The sequence below is a fragment of the Cnephaeus nilssonii genome (assembly GCF_951640355.1).
Source record: "Cnephaeus nilssonii genome assembly, chromosome: 5".
NCBI lineage: Eukaryota > Metazoa > Chordata > Mammalia > Chiroptera > Vespertilionidae > Cnephaeus > Cnephaeus nilssonii.
This window is the reverse complement of record NC_137076.1, coordinates 44,975,355-44,995,820: the sequence shown is the minus strand read 5'-3', so window position 1 is coordinate 44,995,820 and position 20,466 is coordinate 44,975,355. Positions and strand designations below refer to the sequence as shown.

General features: G+C 40.0%; 1 protein-coding gene across 2 annotated transcripts in view; it reads right to left on the bottom strand.

Annotated features, from left to right (window-relative positions):
- Positions 1–1,786: 1,786 nt before the first annotated feature.
- RXFP1 (relaxin family peptide receptor 1) overlaps positions 1,787–20,466 on the bottom strand; it is a gene marked incomplete at both ends in the record, with an annotated part of 90,269 nt that continues 71,589 nt past the window's right edge. For both annotated transcript variants that reach the window (XM_079770425.1, XM_079770426.1), the window contains 7 exons: positions 1,787–2,085; positions 4,066–4,284; positions 4,976–5,386; positions 7,911–8,140; positions 13,610–13,681; positions 14,546–14,617; positions 20,206–20,277. In XM_079770425.1, the coding sequence (XP_079626551.1) occupies positions 1,787–2,085; positions 4,066–4,284; positions 4,976–5,386; positions 7,911–8,140; positions 13,610–13,681; positions 14,546–14,617; positions 20,206–20,277 (1,375 nt within the window). The remainder of the gene's footprint in view (positions 2,086–4,065; positions 4,285–4,975; positions 5,387–7,910; positions 8,141–13,609; positions 13,682–14,545; positions 14,618–20,205; positions 20,278–20,466) is intronic.

The following is a 20,466-nucleotide window of genomic DNA, read 5'->3' as shown; positions in this document are numbered from 1 at the left end:
TAGTTTGACTACTGTTTATAATGCTGCAAAGAGCACTTGCATTCAAGTATCTGAGTCCTGTTTTCAACTCTTGGGTTCATACCTAGGACTGAAATTGCTGGAGCATATGGTAATTGTATGATAAGCTTTTGAGGAACCACTGACCTGTTTTCTATAGCAGCTGCACCATTTTACATTCCAACCATCAATGTGGAAGGAGTTCCAATCTTCATATCCTTGCCAATATATTATTTTTTAAAATTATAGCCCTCATAGTAGGTGTGATGTATTAGCTTATTGTGGTTTTGATTTGCATTTTCCTAATGATTAGTGATGTTGAGCATCTTTTCATGTGCTTATTGGCCATGAGTATACTTTCTTTGGAGAAATTTCTGTTCAAATCCTTAGCCCGTTTTTTGATTGAGCTGCTGACTTTTCTGCTGTTGTAGGAGTTCTTTAAATATTTTGTATATTAACCACCCCCCCTCAGATATATGATTTCTAAATATTTTCTTTCATTGCATAGGTTGTCTTTTCACTTTTTTAAAGAATGTCCTTTGATATACAAAAGTTTTAAATTTAGATGAAATCCAATTTATTTTATCCTTTTGTTGCTATGCTTTTATTGTCATATCTGAGAATCAGTTACCAAGTCAAAGGTCTTGAAGATTTACCCAAATGTTTTCTCCTAAGAGTTTTATGTCTTATATTTTGATTTTTGATTCATGTTGAGTTAATTTTTGTATATGGTGTAAGGAAGGGGTCCAACTTCATTCTTTTGCCTCTGAATTGTCCCTGCATCATATGTTGAAAAGACTTTTCTTCATTTGATTATTTTCGCTGAAAATCAGTTGACTGTAAATGTGAGTTTTATTTTTAGACACTCAAATTCTATTCCACTGATCTATGTGTCTAGCCTCATCCTAGCTTTTCTGATTCACTCTTTAGCAATACTTTCACTCTCATTTTCCAAACACATATGATGGTTCTCAAAGCAAAAAGACATTTGGGCAGAGAAGTGCTGTTTTGGGTTAATATCAGAACATTTTTTTCATAGTAATAAATACATTATATTGGCTCTAAAGTGTATGAAGATTTGAAGACAGTTAAGATGAATTCTTAAAACAGAATATCTGTATGTTGCAAACAATCAGACATTTTCTCTGATACTATTATACTGAGTATTAAACCCTTATTTGAAAGTGTCCATGATATGCATGACAGATAAAGCTCTACCTTAACACAGGAGCTGCAGATGCACTATATATATTCTGTTGTAAACATAATTTAACATTGAACATTGAGAAGGTTCTATACTATCTACTTCCAGGAATTTGCTGCAGTGCCATGCATATAGTGGGTACTCAAGAAATGCAAAAAGAATGAATGGCCCGACTGGTGTGGCTCAGTGGTTGAGCATCAACCCAGAAACCAAGAGGTCATCAGTTTGATACCCAGTCAGGGAACATGCCCGGATTGTGGGTTTGATCCCCAGTGTGGGCTGTGCAAGAGGCAGCCAATTGATTATGTCCCTCTCTCATTGATGTTTCTACCTCTCTATCCCTCTTTCTTCCTCTCTCTCTCTCTCAAAAAAAATTAATAAAACATATTTTTAAAAAAGAACGAATCTTTCTGAAGTAGACTTTTCTTAAATTTCCTATGCAAAATACGTGTTAGTATATACACATTATCAAAATAATTTATTTCCCTAATTTATCTTAGCCATTAATGTAAATTATTAATTTTGTGGCATTCATTTTATACTAATAAATCCATTTTGAAGCATCCCAATGGGGGTCAGAGTCAGTTATGAACAGGAATTGAGTCTGGTTGATTGAGAAATTAGTGACAGTTCATAGGGGTCTGTGAAAAGAGCTGGCTTCATTAATCTAGGGGGCATCTCCTGCAGCGGCCACATTTCTATCCACATGAGTGATGGTGTATGTGTTTTCCGACTTCTTTTGCTGCCAATAGATCTTTGCCTGTAGTTTTTCCAAAACTGATGGATCATTTCTTTGAATGGTCTTGTAGTCAGAGTATAGAGAATTGGGTTCAAAGCACTGTTGATAGGTAGAATAAAAATCACTACCCAAGAGGTTATGGTACCTGGAAGAGAAAAATGACATAGTTTAGTATTTATGGATGTTTTCAAGTTATAGAAACCCCTTTCCCTTCTTTGTACCTCAGCCTCTTTCAAGTGTTTATTTTTCCATTTGGATGTCACATAATTAAATACCAAGTCTATATATGTTTCCAGGTATCTTTCCAGGGTGCCAGTGTTCGAGGGGAGTGTTTATGCTACAAAAAAACCAGGGTTCATTGCTAAATAGCTTTTCTTGAACACACCAGAAAAGTATTCTATAAGGTAGAAATATTTTCCATCAAATGACTATATATTATTAAAATATGATTCCATTTAATATTCTGATTCAAGCTTTTTAGCACTACTCACATAAATATTATTTTAAATTATTTAAAAAAATCCTCAATTGATATTTTTCCATTGATTTTTAGAGAGAGTGGGAGAGGGAAAGTCAGAAATATCAATATGAGATAAACAAAAAACTATTGTTTAGTATTAAATCATACCTTTTGAAATATTTTAATTATTAGTACATATAACATTGCTCAGAACACATATTTAATAAATTTCTTTTCAACTATTTATTTGGTTCTTAAAAATAGGTATGCATTTTTAGACTTTTCACTATCTCAGTAAAAACATCTTTGACTAACATCTTAGAAAATCACTATATTATGTATGCATCTACCAAATGCTCAAATTTTTATTAGAATTTAATTAATGCTGTCTTTCTTCTTTGTTGCTTATAAAATGTCAGATACTATTACCACAAACCATGGGATAAAACAAAATTAAAAATGTATGTTTATAAATTTTTAACAATGTGAATACATACTGCACTATACATAGAGTTAACAGGATTTTGCACATTTCTAAAATTGTAAAATACACATGACATAAAATTTACAATTTTAATCATTAAGTGTATAAGTACGTTTCACATTATTGTGCACCATAACCACCATGCATCTCCAAAATGTCTTTATCTTGCCAAGATGAAACTTCGTACCTATTAATCACTTCACATTCCCTTTTCCTCCCAACCCTTAACAATACGTTTCTGACTCTATGAATTTGACTACTCTAGTTACCTCCTAGATGTGGAATTATATAATATTTGTCCTTTTGTGATTGGCTTACTTCACTTAGCATTATGTTTTCAAGGTCCATCCATGTTGTAGCATGTATCATAATTTCCTTCTTTTATAAGTCTGAATAATACTGCATTTTGTGTATGTAACACATTTTGTTCATCCACTCATTCATTGATGGACCCTGGGTTGTTTCCACCTATGGTGATTATGAATGCTGCTGCTATGAACATGGGTGTATGAATGTCTGAGTTACTGCTTTCAACTCTTTTGGGTAAATACCCATTAGTGGAATTGCTGGGAAATATGATAATTGTATGCTTAATTTCTTGAGAAACCATCACAGTGCTTTCTATAGCAGTGGTGCCATTTTCCATTCCTATCAGCAAAGCATAAGAGTGCCACTTTCTCCACATCCTCACCAATACTTGCTATTTTTTAAATGATAGCCATCTTAATGAGCGTGATACACATTATTTTTAAATATCGAGAGTGTTTTCTTCTGTCACCTCTCATACTCTGGGGTAACATTCTTTGAATCGCTATGCACTCAGGGAAGAAAAATGTCTTACCTTCTGAAATAAATAATTATTTGATCATTGTTTTCATCTATGTTCCCTTCTGGTCATCTTAAGCATGGGATTACCAGAATTTCACTACATTGAGTATAATTTATTTGAGTCATTGTTCCTTTGTCCCAGTAGTAATTGTGGTTTTAGGTATTTATGGAAATAACTGAACAGCTTCCTCCCAGTGAACATTTTATTTGTGAAGAGAACCTGAAGTTCATGTAACTGACTTATATTTCTTGAAATGCGTTAGTGTTAAGGATCTTAATTTTCTTTCCTAGAGGTATACTGCAGAAACAGATACATTATTTTTGCTTTTACATAAAGAAGAAAAAAATAGTACCTGGTATTTCTACTTGAAGCAATGAAAGAAATTTCAGTACAAAAATGGGTATCCAGCACAATGCATCAGTAAATACAATAAAGAAAAACCGTTTGGCAAGGGTCATCTCTTTTTTAACTTGATTCCGTATTTCAGTTGTTGTTACGGCACTTTGATGAACGCTGTAAAACATGCTTCCATAGGAAAAAACTACGATGATAAATGCCACCAAGTTAACACCTATTTAGAAAACAAAGTTATTGTTAATGTATATAAATATTCTTTCAAAACAAACAAAACATACTCTTAGCTGTTGTTAAGAAACAAAGACCAATACATTTTTTTGTTGTTGTTCATAATTGCTAGGGTATATAGAAATCATGAATTTTTAAGACTTTGAAGTATTTCTGAAGTAATGAGGAAGGATAAAATGTTTAGTTTTGAAATGGCATATTAAAATGAGATTATAGTGATTCAATGAATATATTGGGCCTATTAAACTAATATTTCTGGTATTATTTTTGTAATAATTCAATTATTTTATTATATTTTGAAAAAAAATTACAAGAGAAAACACTTGTATGTGTACTCACGCCAAAAACTTGTCTGGCTACTTTGAATTTGTTTATAGTATAAAGGCAAAGAGTTAAAATATATTTTGCTTAGTATTATTAGGGTGATTGCATTATATACAAGTGTTTAGTGTCTTGTCTTTTATTAAGGTGCATCATGTTGGAATTTATATGATTAAAGGAAATTTTTAAAAATCCCTTTAGGGTATTCTGATAGAATTCACCAACAATGTCAATGAGAAAAACTGGTTAGAAGATCTCATATAAAATTTTTGTACACATTAGAAGGTATAACGAGGTTCATGTTGTGATTTATTGTAACATTTGTATAAAAAGGCTCATAATACAGAATTTCTTACCAAGAAAAATTGTCACTGAATAAATCTTGGCTCCAATACTTTCAGAGTCTTCTGAATGAAGAGGGAAACATACTCCATTGTTGCCATAGTAATTTTTGAAAAATTCCTTATTGCTCAATGGCACGAAAGCCACTATAACCCCAATAATCCAAATGAGAATCAACATTGTAATTGTTCTGTATTTTCTAGGTCTTAAAAATTGAAAGGGATATACAATACAGATGTATTTTTCCACTGTCAGAAATGTTAAAAGTAATACTGATACTTCCGTAGAGAGGATGGCCAAAGATCCCACAAGCTGACAATGAAAACTCTCTATCCACATCTGTGCATGCTTATTGTATTCTCCACGAAACTTTAGGTCAAAGGCTCCAATCACAAATAAGTATATTCCCATTAGGCAGTCAGCACCTATAGGGATCAGTAAATGTCACAAATTTAGAGAAATAAATAGGTATAATAGACTTATCAATAGGCATTAATATTTGAGTATATTTAATATTATATATTCATAATATATCTAATATTTTAGCAAAAATAATAAACTAGCCAAGTTTCTTCCATCTTGGGGCAGCAAATTTTTATTCTAACAATTCATTTATGGTTAAGAGCCTCTTCAACTCTCTTTGATAACCACATCTATAATGTCCTTTACAACTAAAAAGTAATCATTTCTCTGTTCTCCTTGAACATGTATGTCTGTGAGAGCAGGGATCTTGTCTGTTATGTTTTTCATTCTAGCTCCATCACCCAGAAGTGTGGAATAAATGAATAAAATGCAGTTATATTGAGCATTGGATTAGGGACCAAGATGGGGATGTTATTACTTGGTTCACCTCTTCCACTGAAATTCTCTCAGCTTAATAACCAAAAGATATCATCCAAAATCCCAGAGAGAATAATTCAGAAGTTGCTGTGATGGAGTAATGACTCTGAATTTTGAGGCCCATAATTTAGAATACAAATAATTCTGACGTGCTTCACAGTCAGTACAATTTCAGGGGGCTTACATTATTTACCCAGAGCTAGCCTAAGCAGGCCTGTTCTCTCTGATTCTCAGTTCCCATTTTTTTTTTTTACCTTTCTCTGTCTCATTTTAGGCCCTCCCATCCCCCAAATCAGCTGTCAATGTAATGCCCTACTTGGTGTATTTGCTTTTTAAGCAAACATTATATATTTGAAAGTAGGTAAGACTTTTTTTTGACTGCACAAGCAGTCTACACAAAGTTCCTAAAATCACATCTGTGTATAAATCATAAGGCTGACCCTAATCCTTAAATACTGAAATTACATTCTGGCCTTCACCAAGGAAATTGAGAGTCCTCAAAATTTTGTAACTAACAATACAAAGTAGTAAATAATTTCTTAGGTAGCTTGCAATGAAAAAAACCCTCACACAATTGGACATTAGACTTTGAATGAGGATAAGATTAAGACATGGGACAGCACACAGTATGTAGATTGATGCTTGCTTGAGGGAATATAGGTAAATTATAGACCACTTTACTTACACTATGAACATCCTGATGGCTAGTTTCATGCTCATTTTTCTTTGTAGTCCTCATTTAACATAATATCTTGCGATCACATTTCAAAAACTTTTAAATATTTCATATGAACTAAAAACATTTTCTTTAGATATTTCAAATTATGACTGCAAAAGATTCTAGGATCTCAGAGTCCAGAAAAACAACTAAGTAATATTTATGAATTGGACATTCAAACAAAAAAGTAAACATAGCTCTAGATATAAAAATATGACCATGAAAGTTTTATCCATAGTAAAAGATTTACAAGCTTTAATAATATATTATGCCTCCAGAGAAGAAAACTAATAAATAAGAGCTTGTTTATGTGGCAAAGTAATAAATGAGAACTTCATTAATCTGTGTAAAGTGATTGAGTTTTCTTCTTATAAAGGTTATTTTCATATTCACCAATGATACATCAAATAAGAGGTTAATCTCCAAAATATGTAAAGAACTTATACACAACTCAACACCAGGAAGACAAACAATCCAATTAAAAAATGGGCAAAGGTCATGAATAGAAACTTCTCCAAAGACGACATACAGATGGCAAATAGACATATGAAAAAATGCTCAAGGTCACTAATCATAGAGTGATAAAAAATTAAAACCATAATGAAATATCACCTCACACCTGTTAGAATGGCTACCATCAATAAATCAACAAATGACAAGTGCTGGCGAGGGTGTGGAGAAAAGGGAACCCTAGTGCCCTGCTGGTGGAAATGCAGGCTGGTGCAGCCACTGTGGAAAACAGTATGGAGTTTCCTCAAAAAATTAAAAATGGAACCACCTTTTGACCCGATGATCCCACTTCTGGGAATATATCCTAAGAATCCCAATTTGAAAGAATATATGCACCCCTAAGTTCATAGCAGCGCAATTTACAATACCTAAGATCTGGAAACAGCCCAAGTGCCCATCAGAAGATGAATGGATAAAAAAGCTGTGGTACATATATACAATGGACTACTACATGGCTGTTAGAAAGAAGGAAATCTTCCCTTTTGCAACACCATGGAGGTACCTGGAGATTATTACCCTAAGTGAAATAAGCCTGTCAGAGAAAGACAAATACCGTATGATCTCACTTACATGTGGAATCTAATGAACAAAATAAACTGATGAACAAAATAGAACCAGAGGCATGAATGCATGGAACAGACTGACAGCTGTCAGAGGGGGAGGGGGGGGAGGGGGGTTGGAAAAATAAAATAAACTTATTTTCTTTCTCATCACTAAAGAAATTTTATTTTCATTGTAGTGAATGTGAAAACAATATATAAGCAAAAAGGAGAAAAATTTAAAATCTCATAATTCTGTCTGTCCCTGTTTACTAATTTTCAAATAGCAATGCTTTTCTATATTTTGAAACTAGAATTCCTCTTTAGTCAGGAAATACTCACAGCAGAGAGATACGATTGACATGGCATGCGGCTTGTTCTCAGACCTGATATAAGGTCGCATACAAATGACAAAGATGTTTCCCAAGAATGTAACTGTAGACACAACCCAGACGAACACTCTCTGAATGATGCTTGCCAAGAGATTCTCTAGAGATGAGATTCCATCAGTGTTTGGTTTACAGCTGCGAGCATGTGGTGCATATCCACAGTACTGGAATTTCTTAAAATAGCTGGTGTGCAAAGAGGGAGTTAAAATAAGATTTTAAATTTAATTCGGCCTCACTATCCATGAATATGTATTTCCTACATTTTCTCAGTAGAAAGGAAATGTCTTACTAATGAGACTCAGGGGAATGTAAAACATTAGGAATACTGAAGCTTTAAACCTAAGTTTAATTCTCATTAACTTGATTTTTATTGTAAAAGAATATGTGGCTGAGAGCAGCAAGTTAGGCATAATGAATATCCAAATGCTAGCCATTTCTTAGAATATAAATAAACTGTTAGCATGTGATCAAGAGAACCCATTAATGAAAATATCTTGGGTTTTTAGTGTTTGGTATATTGTTGCTGCCACTGATCTGGCTTTTGAACCCTCTGGGGAAGGGAGAGTTAAGTGCTCTCTTCTCTGTGCTGCCACGGCTTTTTTGTTACAGCAGTTGTGTGTCCTATAACCACTTGCCTGTATGCCTACCTCTCACACTGGATTTTGGAACATATTTGTGGAAGGAATTCTTTTATCAATAAAGAGACCTCCCTTGCTGGATAAAGACATTACTTGGATAATAAAAATTATTATTGTGTTATCACCAACATCAACACTATTTATTGAGCATCTTCTAGGTTTCAGGAACAAATTCTCAAATTAACTCCATGAAGTAGGTATTAGTACCACCAGGAGGAGATGAATCGTCAATGGAAGCACATTATTTGCTAGGAAAGTTTCTAATAAATGTAGAAATAGGGATAAAATGAGATCTTTTTGCCTTTAAAGTTATGTACTCTGGAAAAAAATATAAATGATCTTTATAGTATAAAGAGTTAGTAGTAATCCTATCTAATAAAACAGTAATATGCAAATTGACCGTACCTTCACTATGCCCACAGCCAATCAGAGCGAACAAGATGGTGGTTAATTTGCATATGCTGAGGGAGGGAGGAGTGAAGAAAGCAGAAAGCATGGCGGCTGCGCGGGTGGGCGGCGGCGCAGCTGTGGAGCACGTGGCCATGGTTGCCTCTGAGGCGGTGGCGGGCAGTGTGAGCAGCGGCGACGTGGCCACAGTGGTGGCGGCGGCGGCGGTGGGTGGGGCGCGCAGTGGAGGCGGCAGGCGGGGCGTGGTGGGTGGTGTGCGAGGCCGCGGTGGCCTTGGAGGTGGTGGTAGCTGTGGGCGGGGTGTGGCGAGGCGGGTGGCGCGTGGTGGGGCGGGTGGGCAGGTGGGGCGCGCAGCAGCAGCGCGAGGGGCCGAGGAGGTGGCGGCAGCGTGCGCAGCGGGTCGGGGTGATCAGAGGCGGCGGCAGCACATGGCCACAGAGGCAGCTGTGTCAGCGGGCGCAGAGGGTCAGGAGTGCAGGGCGAGGCGGGCTGGGTTGTGTGGGCGGGCCGGGCCGGAGGCGCCCCTCCTGTTCAGCCCGCCCCGCCCCGCCCGCCGCAGCGGGAGAGGTGGGGGGGCGGGAGGGAAGCCCGCCAGAAGTCTTGCAGGAAATATTCCTGCAACGGGTCCCTAGTCCTATCTATAAAACAGTAATATGCAAATCATCACTCCGCTACACTCACAAGCCACGCCCACCGGCCACGCCCACTGGCCAATCAGAAAGGGAATATGCAAATACACCTAACCAAGATGGCTGCAGCCTCGGAGAGCAGTTGTTGGAACTGGGATATTGGAGCCGAAGATCAGAGGGGAAGATCGGAGCCAGCAGGGGTCCCCCACAGGTGATCAGAGCCAGCTGGGGTCCCCTGCAGGCGATCAGAGCCAGCTGGGGGTCCCTGTCCAGGGCCCGAGCCTCAGCCAGAGGCTTGTGGCATTGGCTGGGGGTGGAGCTGGGCCACTGGAACCAGCTGGGGTCCCCTGTGGTGATTGGAGCCAGCTGGGGGTCCCTGACCAGGGCCCAAGCCTCAAACAGAAGCTTGAGGCCTTGGCCTTGGATGGAGCGGGGGATAGAGCCATCTGGGGGTCCCTGCCCAGGGGCCGAGTCTCAAACAGAGGCTAGCGGCATTGGATGGGGGCGGAGCGGGGAGATCAGAGCCAGCTGGGGGTCCTGCCCAGAGCCCAAGCCTTGGCCAGAGGCTTGCAGCCTTGGCCATTGGGGCGGAGCCTGGTGATGGGAGCCTGGCGATCAGAGCCAGCTGGGGTCCCCTGAGGGCGATCGGAGCCAGCTGGGGGTCCCTGCCCAGAGCCCAAGCCTCTGCCAGAGGCTTTAGGCCTTGGCTGGGGGTGGAGCCCACGAGCGGAGCCAGCTGGGGGTCCCTGCAGGTGATTGGAGCCAGCTGGGGGTCCCTGCCCAGGGCCCAAGCCTCAGCCAGAGGCTTTAGGCCTTGGCTTGGGGTGGAGCCCTCCAGCGGAGCCAGCTGGGGTCCCTTGCAGGTGATCCGAGCCAGCTGGGGGTCCCTGCCCAGAGCCCAAGCCTCTGCCAGAGGCTTGCGGCCTTGGCCGCTGGGGCGGAGCCTGGCAATCAGAGCAAGCTGGGGTCCCCTGTGGGCAATCGGAGCCAGCTGGGGGTCCCTGCCCAGAGCCCAAGCCTAGAGGCTTGCAGCCTTGGCCATGGGTGGAGCCGGGCGATAGAGCCAGCTGTGGGTGTCTGTGGGCAATTGGAACCAGCTGGGGGTCCCTGCCCAGGGACCGAGCCTCAAACAGAGGCTTGTGGCCTTGGCTGGGGGTAGAGCAGGGCGATCAGAGCCAGCTGGGGGTCCCTGCCCAGGGCTGGAGGCTTTAGGCCTTGGCAGGGGTGGAGCCGGAGATCACAGGAGATAGGTGTGAACTACAGAGGAAATACCTTTTCTGACCACTCATTGGCTAAGCTCCCTGTATGCCACTGGTAATATTCTTAGTAACTTGGGTATAAGAATCCAAAAAAGTGATCTAGGGCTTTTCCACCACACTCCTGGAGAAAAAAATGAAGGTCCACTGCTGGAGGGCTAAGAAATGTCATAACCTGCCCTACACGGTTTGGCTCAGTGGATAATGTCTAGGTTTGCCAACCGCAGAGTCCAGGTTAGATTCTGATCAAGGGCATGTACCTAAGTTGCAGGCTCCTCCCTGGCTGGGGCCCAGGTCAGGGCTCAGGAAGGAGGCAAGCAATCTAAGTATTCCTCTCACTTTGATGTTTCTCTCTGTCTTTCCCTTTCTCTTTCACATTCTCTAAAAGTCAATGGAAACATATACTCAGGTGAGGATAAAAAAAAAAAAAAAAGAAAGAAAGAAATGTCATCCTATCTAATAAAAGAGTACTATGCAGATTGATCATCACTGCAACACACAATATAGCTGCCCCCATGTGGTCAAAGATCCTGCCCCCATGTGGACACAAGATGGCAACCACAAGATGGCCAGCAGGAGAGGGCAGTTGGGAGGCACCCGGCCTGCAAGGGAGGGCAGTTGGAGGTGATCAACCCTGTAGGAGAGGGCAGTTAGGGGTAACCAGGCTGGCAGAGGAGGGAAGTTGGGGGCAAACAGGCTGGCAGCAGAGTGGTTAGGGGGTGATCAGGCTGGCAGGCAGAAACGGTTAGGGGCAATCAGGAAGGCAGGCAGGCAAGCAGTTGGGAGCCAGCAGTCCTGGATTGTGAGAGGGATGTACCCCTTGAGGGGTCCCAGATTGGAGAGGGTACAGGCTGGGCTGAGGGACAACCCCCCTCCATGCACGAATTTCGTGCACCGGGCCTCTAGTCCTATATAATAAAGAGCTAATATGCAAATGGTCATCACACCCTCATGCATTCACGCCATAATGGCTCAGACACTCAACACTGTGGAGGGAGGATTGGGGACCAGCCGGGCACAAATGAGCTTGCAGTAGAGGAATGGGGACCAGCCAGGCTGCCACCCGGGAGAGGGACAAGCCGCCCGCCCCACAGTCCCAGGCACCAGTGGCTGCACCTGCGCCTGCACCTGCGGCCCGGGACAGCGACAAGCCGCCCGCCCCATGGTCCTGGGTGCCAGCAGCTGGGGCTGCGGCCTGGGAGAGGGACAAGCCTGGCGATCCCGGGTGCCAGTGGCTGCACCTGCACCTGCGGCCCAGGAGAGGGACAAGCCACATGCCCCATGGTCCCGGGTGCCAGCAGCTGGGGCTGCGGCCCAGGAGAGGGACAAGCTGCCCACCCCGTGGTCCCAGGCGCCTGTGGCTGTGGCCCGGGCGAAGCTGCCCGCCCACGGTCCCCTGTGGCTGTGGCCGGCCCCGGGCGAAGTTGGCCCGGGTCCTGGGTGCCTGTGGCTAGCCAGAGGGAGGGAAGCCCGGGTCCTGGATGCCTGTGACTGGCTAGAGGGGAGAATCCTGGGTCCCAGCTGTAGGGCGAGGCAGAGGCAATTAGGGGTGATCAGGCCAGCAGGGGAGCAGTTAGGGGTGATCAGGCAGGCATGCAGAGATGGTTAGGGGCAATCAGGCAGGCAGAGGTGGTTAGGGACGATCAGGCAGGCAGGCAGGCGAGCAGTTTGGAGCCAGGGGTCCCAGATTGCGAGAGGCAGTTGGACATTCCCGAGGGGTCCCGGATTGGAGAGGGTGCAGGCCGGGCTGAGGGACTCCCTTGCCCCCATGCACAAATTTCATGCACTGGGCCTCTAGTACAAGATAAAAGCTTGACAATTACAGTAAATTGTCTTGTTTAACTCTTGCTGCCTGCATACCTAGATCTGCCATGGTTTCTGCTCAATTCAAGTTTGTTTCTTGAGTTGTTTGTTGGGTTTTGGGAGCTATATAATTTTCTTCTAATAAATTCTGATTTGCTTAATTTAGTCAAAGTATTTTATGTTGTATGGAACCAAGGAAACTTTTATAAGCCTTAATTTCTGAGGAATAATGGAAAACAAAAACAGACTGCCCTATGTTAGATTTAAAATGTAAAGCAAGATTATAGAGTGGTGATGGCTGACATGACACTTTCTAAATTATTGAGAATTAATTATCCTGACAAGGAGATCATTCTAATTCCTGTTTTAAGACTGCATTCAATGAAAGAAAATGTTTCTAAAGCCTGTAATCAATGGCACAATCAGACACACTGTTTGAATAAAATATTTTTCATTTACTGTGGTATCTATACACACTTGCTTCAGTTATATCCCGACATTGAGGGCAATTTTAGCTTCCTCCATTTATAGCAATTATTTATTTATAATTATTTTATGTTGCTTATAATTCCTACTTTATTTGGTAGCACTTATACTATGTGTACAAATTACCAGATCATTGGGCAAACATCAATATTTATGAGTGGTATAAGAGTGAGGAGAACTTACAAGGCTGAGTGGGTTCCCTCCATACTCATGTTCTCTGACATTCAAAAATCTTTGATTCTACCAAACCATGGAAACTAAATGTCACCCCATTCAATATTAACACTTAAGAGTTATTATTGTTTAGGCAACTTAGTCACTAGAAAATGTTAACAGATTGGATGGATTGGGGGTATGGATGCATTAGCCCAATACATGTGGAAACATAAAATATTAAAATCAAGGTGAAGAACAAGGAAAACATCTGCTTACATGTGAGAGAGATTCATAAGCGGTCTGAACATCCTTTGTTGGATATTTGAAATTTCAATTCCTTCTAGACTGCTAAAAATATCAAATTCATGATCAAAATAACATGTTATACAGGGTAAAATAAAATGAGGTTTTGCAAAGGACAATTTAATAAAATGCTGTTAGTTAACATATACTCTAAACCAAACATTCAAACTCAGCCTGCCCTAGGCACTTCCCCAACCCCTTTTCGATTCTGTTATTCACACATACCCATATATATCTCCCTTATTTGAATTTTTTTGTATGCTCGTAGATCATGGCACAATGCTTTGTGAAAATAACCACTCAATAAATGTTTGCAGAATAAATGAACAAGCATTATCTTTTAGACAATATTAAAATGGCAGAGGAATTTTATATTTTTGAAAATTTTCTAATAATTTTAAAATATCTTTTTTCTAATAAAATGTCACTTTGCTAAGGGAACACTTAAATGAACTGAAGCTTATCTTTTAAGGCAATTCTTAGGTCCTATCAGAATATGTTTTTATGGTACAAGTGATGATTTATGTAATCTAGAATATTCTCTCTTGCAATAAAGATGGGCATATAAATCCTAGAAATCCAGTGCTAATGGAGGAATGAATACGCATATACGCCTTCAGAGGATTGAAGCAATCAATCCAATATAAGCTCCTGGTGATCATAAAAAAATTTGAAATGATTCATCACTATCTAATTTTTAGTTTACAAATATATAAGATAAAACTAATAGTTATCTGTTTTTAGTCCAGTGTGCACTCATCATCTATGTTTTTATGGTGCTTAACTAATATCCTGGGAATAAAGCTTCTGATTTGAAAGATTCTATAAATCTTATTTCATAGAATTTATTAGCTATTAGTATACAAATAACAATTTTATCATAAAACATCCCCATAAGTATATACTTACAGTGACTTGAGTTTGACAAGAGAATCAAATTGATTTGGATGAATTTTCTTGATTGGGTTATAGGAAAGATTCCTGTGTTTTAAAAAAGGCAGCAATAAGTTATTTCTAGAAACTGCTTGAGGAGAGATAAAGTATATCTGCTAACTTTGGGTTACTTTTAAACATTAACAAAAAAAGTACAGTAATAGCACATGCCTCATAGTGTACATTAGCATTTAAATGAATTAATGGAGATAAAACAGTTCCTGGCTCTTAGGAAGTACTCTATAATTGTGTAAGTGATCTATCATCTATCTATCTATCTATCTATCTATCTATCTATCTATCTATCTATCTATCTATCTAGGATGAGAGAGAGAGAGAGAAAGAGAGAGAGAGAGAGAGAGAGAGAGAGAGAGAGAGAGAGAGAGAGAACTAAGACATGAGCATGGAGGTGGAATTGTCAAGAAATAGCTCCCACCAGAAACATGGTAGGGTACCCAGAGAGAAGCTACACCTACTTCACATTTTGCCTAGGATCAGGTGTGGTTTAAATGATAGAAAAACCTAGACAGAGAAGCATGGCACAGACTGACAAATTTCAGAGAGAAAGTGGGGGTGGGGTGGGTGGGTTGGGAGAGATTAACTTGGGGAATTTATATGCATATGTTCATAGCCCTTGGACACAGACAATAGAGTGGTGAAGGCCTGGGCCTGATGAGTGTAGGGTAGTGGGGCGGGGGGCGGTCAATAAGAAAAACGAACAAAGTAGACTGGAATAATTTCAATAATAAAGGTAAATTTTTAAAACTTTGAATTCATAGAATCACATTGAGAATTTTTTACATAAATTATATGTCAAAGAGTGGTATGTTGTACTAGCAATTTGTGAGGCATAATTAAAAGTAAAAGGCTCTAGCTAGGAAAAAGAGGTAAATCAGATAGTACAGCAGAATTTGAATGTTGAAAATTTCTGAATCTTTGTAAAACAACACCTTGAAACAAGAAGCATTGATTAAAAGGAGTTTCTCAAGGCAAGTTCTCTTTTGAAGACATTTATTCTAGATTAGACCATTAGTTAGGTGGGTGTGGGGAATAGGGGTGTCCCTGGGGGGTGGTGATTACAGAAAGAAGGAAAGAGGAAGAATTACATTGAAAAATTAATTGTATAAAAAAACAAACAAAAATGGACTCAATAGTTTAGGAATTGAAAGAAACCATCTTAACATAATGAAAGTCATATATGAAAGTCCACAGTCAATATCATAGTCAGTGGTGAAAGGCTGAAAGTTTTTTTCTCTAAAATCAGTAATAAGACAAGGATGTTCATGTTCATCACTTCTTTTCAACATTGTACTGAAAGTCCTAGCCAGAGCAACTAGGCATTAAAAAGAAATAAAGAAGCACCCAAATTAGAAAGGAAGAAGTAAAATGACCTCTGTTCACAGATGACATGATCTTATATGTAGAAAGCCCTAAAGATTTCACACACACACAAAAACACCTATTATAACTAATAAACACATTCAGCAAAATTCCCAACTACAAAACCAAATGTATTTATGTACACTGACAATGAACAATCCAAAATAAAATAGGAAAACAATTCCATTTATAATAGCATCAAAAGGATAAAATATTTAGGAGAAAATTCACTATATAGGTGGAAAAATTATATTTTGAAAACAAAAATGTTGCTGAAAGAAATTAAAGAGGACATCAATACATTCTGTGCTTATGAATTGGAAGACTTATTATTGTTAAGATGTTACCCAAAGTAATCTACAGATTTAGTGCAATTTCTATCAAAATCCCAATATAGATTGCAGAAATAAAAAAAAAATATATCCTAAAGTTCATGTAGAATCTCAAGGGAGCCTGAATAGCCAAAATAATCTTGAAAAAGAAGGACAAAGTTGGAGGTCTCACACTTCCTGATTTCAAAATGTACTACAAAAATACAGTAATCAAACCATGTGGTAATATATAGGGGTGGGCAAAAGTATGTTTACAGTTGTAATACAAATAAATAATACAATAATCTATAACAATAAAAGCGTAATATGCTAATTAGTCCAGACAGCCGACCGCCCTTCTGGATGACCTTCCGGACAATCTTTGGGATGAAGCCAGGGCTGCAACAGCTGAGGCAAGCTGCTGCGGCTGTGAGGGCTGAGCCCCTTGCACAAATTTCGTGCATCAGGCCTCTAGTTAATAAATAATAATATAGGAATAAACTGTGTTTCATGTACTCACAATCATAAACCTACTTTTGCCCACCCCTGTGTAGACCAACTGAATAGACAGCCCAGAAATAAACTCTTATGTATGTGGTCAAATGGTTTTCAACAAGGGTGCCAAGACTGTTCCATGGGGAAAGGGTAGTCTTTTCAACAAATGGTGCCAGGAAAACTAGATAGATATCCACATACACAAAAAAAAAGTGAACATAGACCCTTAGGTTACACCAGTGATTTTCAACCCGTGTGCCACAAGAATTTTTAAAACATGCAATACCTGACTATTTAGTGAGGGACACTGACCTCTTTTCCCTTAGATTGTCAAATAAAAAAATGACAATAGCCAACTTAACAATAGCTATCTGGTGTGAATGAATCAAAATTACACCTATTGTTTTTTCAGATTGGCCAAAAAAATATTTTTTGTGTGCCACAGAATTTTAGTAATTAGTTTACGTAGAAAGCCCTAAAGATAAATAAGGTTGAAAATTGCTGGCTTACACCATTTATAAAATTAACTCAAAATAGATAAAAGATTTAAATATAAAAGCTAAAACATAAACTATTGGAAGAAAATCTAGGGAAAAGGATCATAACATTGGATTGGGCAAAGATTTCTCACATATGACACCAAAAGCACAGGCAACAATAGTAAAGATAGAAAAATTGGACTACATCTAAATTAAAAACCTTAGTGCATCAAAGATACTATCAACAGAGTGAAAAAGCAACCTACAGAATGAAAGTATTTTCAAATTATGTCTGAAAAGATCCTACCTAATAAAAGAGTAATATGCAAATTAACCATCACTCCGTGACACACAAGCCACGCCCACCAGCCACGCCCACCAGCCAATCAGAGTGAGTATGCAAATGAACCCAAAGATGGCTACAGCCACAGAGAGCAGGAGGGAGGCTTGGGTTTCCTAGGCAATGGAGGAAGCCAAGCTTTCTGCCTGCTCTTGATGGCCTAAGCTTCCACTCAAGGCTACAAAGTTTCAATTATAGAAGGTAAACAAATCCAAACAGAAATGGTGGCAGCCACGAAGCTGGAAAGAGCGGGAGGCTAGGCTTGCCCCCGGCAATGGAAGAAGCAGAGCTGTGTGCACACCCTGGCCTGCCCAGGCCTCCGATTAAGGCTACAAAGTTTCAATTATAGAAGATAAATTCCAACAGAAATGGCTGCCAGCCACGGAGCGAGCAGGAGGCTTGGCTCTGCTCCAGGCTACAAAGTTTCAATTGTAGAAGGTAAATAAATTCCAGATACCAGGGCCTCTGCTTGGGTTGCCAGGGGGCATGGCCGGTCTGCAAACCACCACAGGCCCCTCACTCAGGCCACCCCACGCCCCAAGGGAACCCCCACCCTGATCTGGGACACCCTTCAGGGCAAACTAGCTGGCCCCCACCCATGCACCAGGCCTCTATCCTATTTAATAAAAGAGTAATATGCAGCCGAAACCGGTTTGGCTCAGTGGATAGAGCGTCGGCCTGTGGACTGAAAGGTCCCAGGTTCGATTCCGGTCAAGGGCATGTACCTTGGTTGCGGGCACATCCCCAGTAGGGGGTGTGCAGGAGGCAGCTGGTCGGATGTTTCTCTCTCATCGATGTTTCTAGCTCTCTGTCCCTCTCCCTTCCTCTCTGTGAAAACAGCAATAAAATATATTTAAAAAAAAAAAGAGTAATATGCAGATTGACCACCACTCCAACACACAATATGGCTGCCCCCATGTGGTCAAAGATCCTGCCCCATGTGGACACAAGATGGCCACCACAAGATGGCCAGCAGGGGAGGGCAGTTGGGAGGCACCAGGCCTGCAAGAGAGGGCAGTTGAGAGGGACCAGGCCTGCAAGGGAGGGCAGTTGGAAGCGATCAAGCCTGCAGGGGAGGGCAGTTAGGGGTGACCAGGCCGGCAGAGGAGGGAAGTTGGGGGCAAACAGGCTGGCAGGGGAGCAGTTAGGCATCAATCAGGCTGGCAGGGTCGTGGTTAGGGGGTGATCAGGCTGGCAGGCAGAAGCGGTTAGGGGCAATCAGGAAGGCAGGCAGGCGAGCATTTGGGAGCCAGCAGTCCTGGATTGTGAAAGGGATGTCCGACTGCCTGTTTAGGCCCGATCCCATTGGGATCGGGCCTAAACAGGCAGTCGGACATCCCTCGAGTGGTCCCAGATTGGAGAGGGTGCAGGCTGGCTTGAGGGACACCCTCCGCCCCCATGCACGAATTTCGTGCACCGGGCCTCTAGTTTAATATATAAAATATATAAAGAACTTCTATAATTCAAGAACAACAATTTAAAATGGGTAAAATACTTCAATATTATATGTTGTCCAAAAAAATATACAAATGCATGAGCAAATTAAAAGGTATTCAACATCATTAATCATTAGGGAAATGCAAATCAAAAACATGAGGTGCCATTTCATATCCATTAGGATAGCTATTATTAACAAAATGAGGGAAAAAAAGTGTTGTTGAAGATGTGGATAAACTGGAACCATTGCATACTACCAGTGAGAAAGGAAAATGGTGTTGCCACTATGGAAAACAGTATGATATTTCCTTGAAAAATTAAGAATATGTGGCCTCAGAGTTGATCCAACAACTCTGAGGCTACATATGAAAAGAACTGAAAGCAATGTGTGTTTTTTTTAAAGTATGTTGTCATTGATTTTAGAGAGAGGAAGGGAGAGAGATAGATAGAAACATCAATTGGTTTCCTGCACACTGAGCCTGCAATCCGGACATGTGTACTGACCTGGAATTGAATCAGTGACCTCCTAGTTCATGGGTCAATGCTCGACCACTGAACCACACAGGCTGGGTGAAAGCAAGGTCTTGAACTGATATTTGTACACCCACGTTCATAGCAGCATTACTCACAATAGCTAACAGGTGGAAACAACCTAAGTGTCATTCAATGGATGAATGGATAAACATATTATGGTATATACATACAGTGGATTGTTACTGTGAACAATTATATTAATTCATTAATTATAAAATTAAATAAATACAATTATAGAATTAATATTATTTAGAAAAATAATACTAAAAAATTCTGACATATGCTTCAACATGGATGGATCTGAAGACATTATGCTAAGTGAAATAAGCAAGTCACAAAAGTATAAATATTGTATGATTCCACCTAAATGAGGTACCTGAGGGAGTCAAATTTATAGAGACAGAACACAGAGTGGTGGATGTTGGTGTGTGGGGGGATAATAGGAAATTATTGTTAAACAGGTATGGAGTTCCAGTTTGGGGAGATAAAAAAGTTCTAGAGATAGATGGTGGTGATGTTTTTATAATAATGTAAATGTAGTTAATGCCACTGAACTGTACACTTAAAAATAGTTAAAATGGTAATTTTATGTTGTACATATTTGATCACAATTTAAAATATAAAAAATAGAGAAATGAAATGACAAAATATCAGTCTTACAATTTCGAGAGCTCCTTTAGATCCTTAAATACATACGGTGAAAGATGTTCAATCTTATTATTTCTTAAATCCCTAGGGAAATAATTGAAAAAGTCCAATTATTTTCTTAAGACTTTATTTATTGTTCTACACTTGATCAATAGCACTTTTAACAATGCGATTAATGACTAATATTAAGTACCAGAACTCTAAAAGTTTTAAAAAAGGGAGTGACAGTCTGTTCCATGCCTCCATGCTTCGGGTCTTATTTTGGAATTGTTA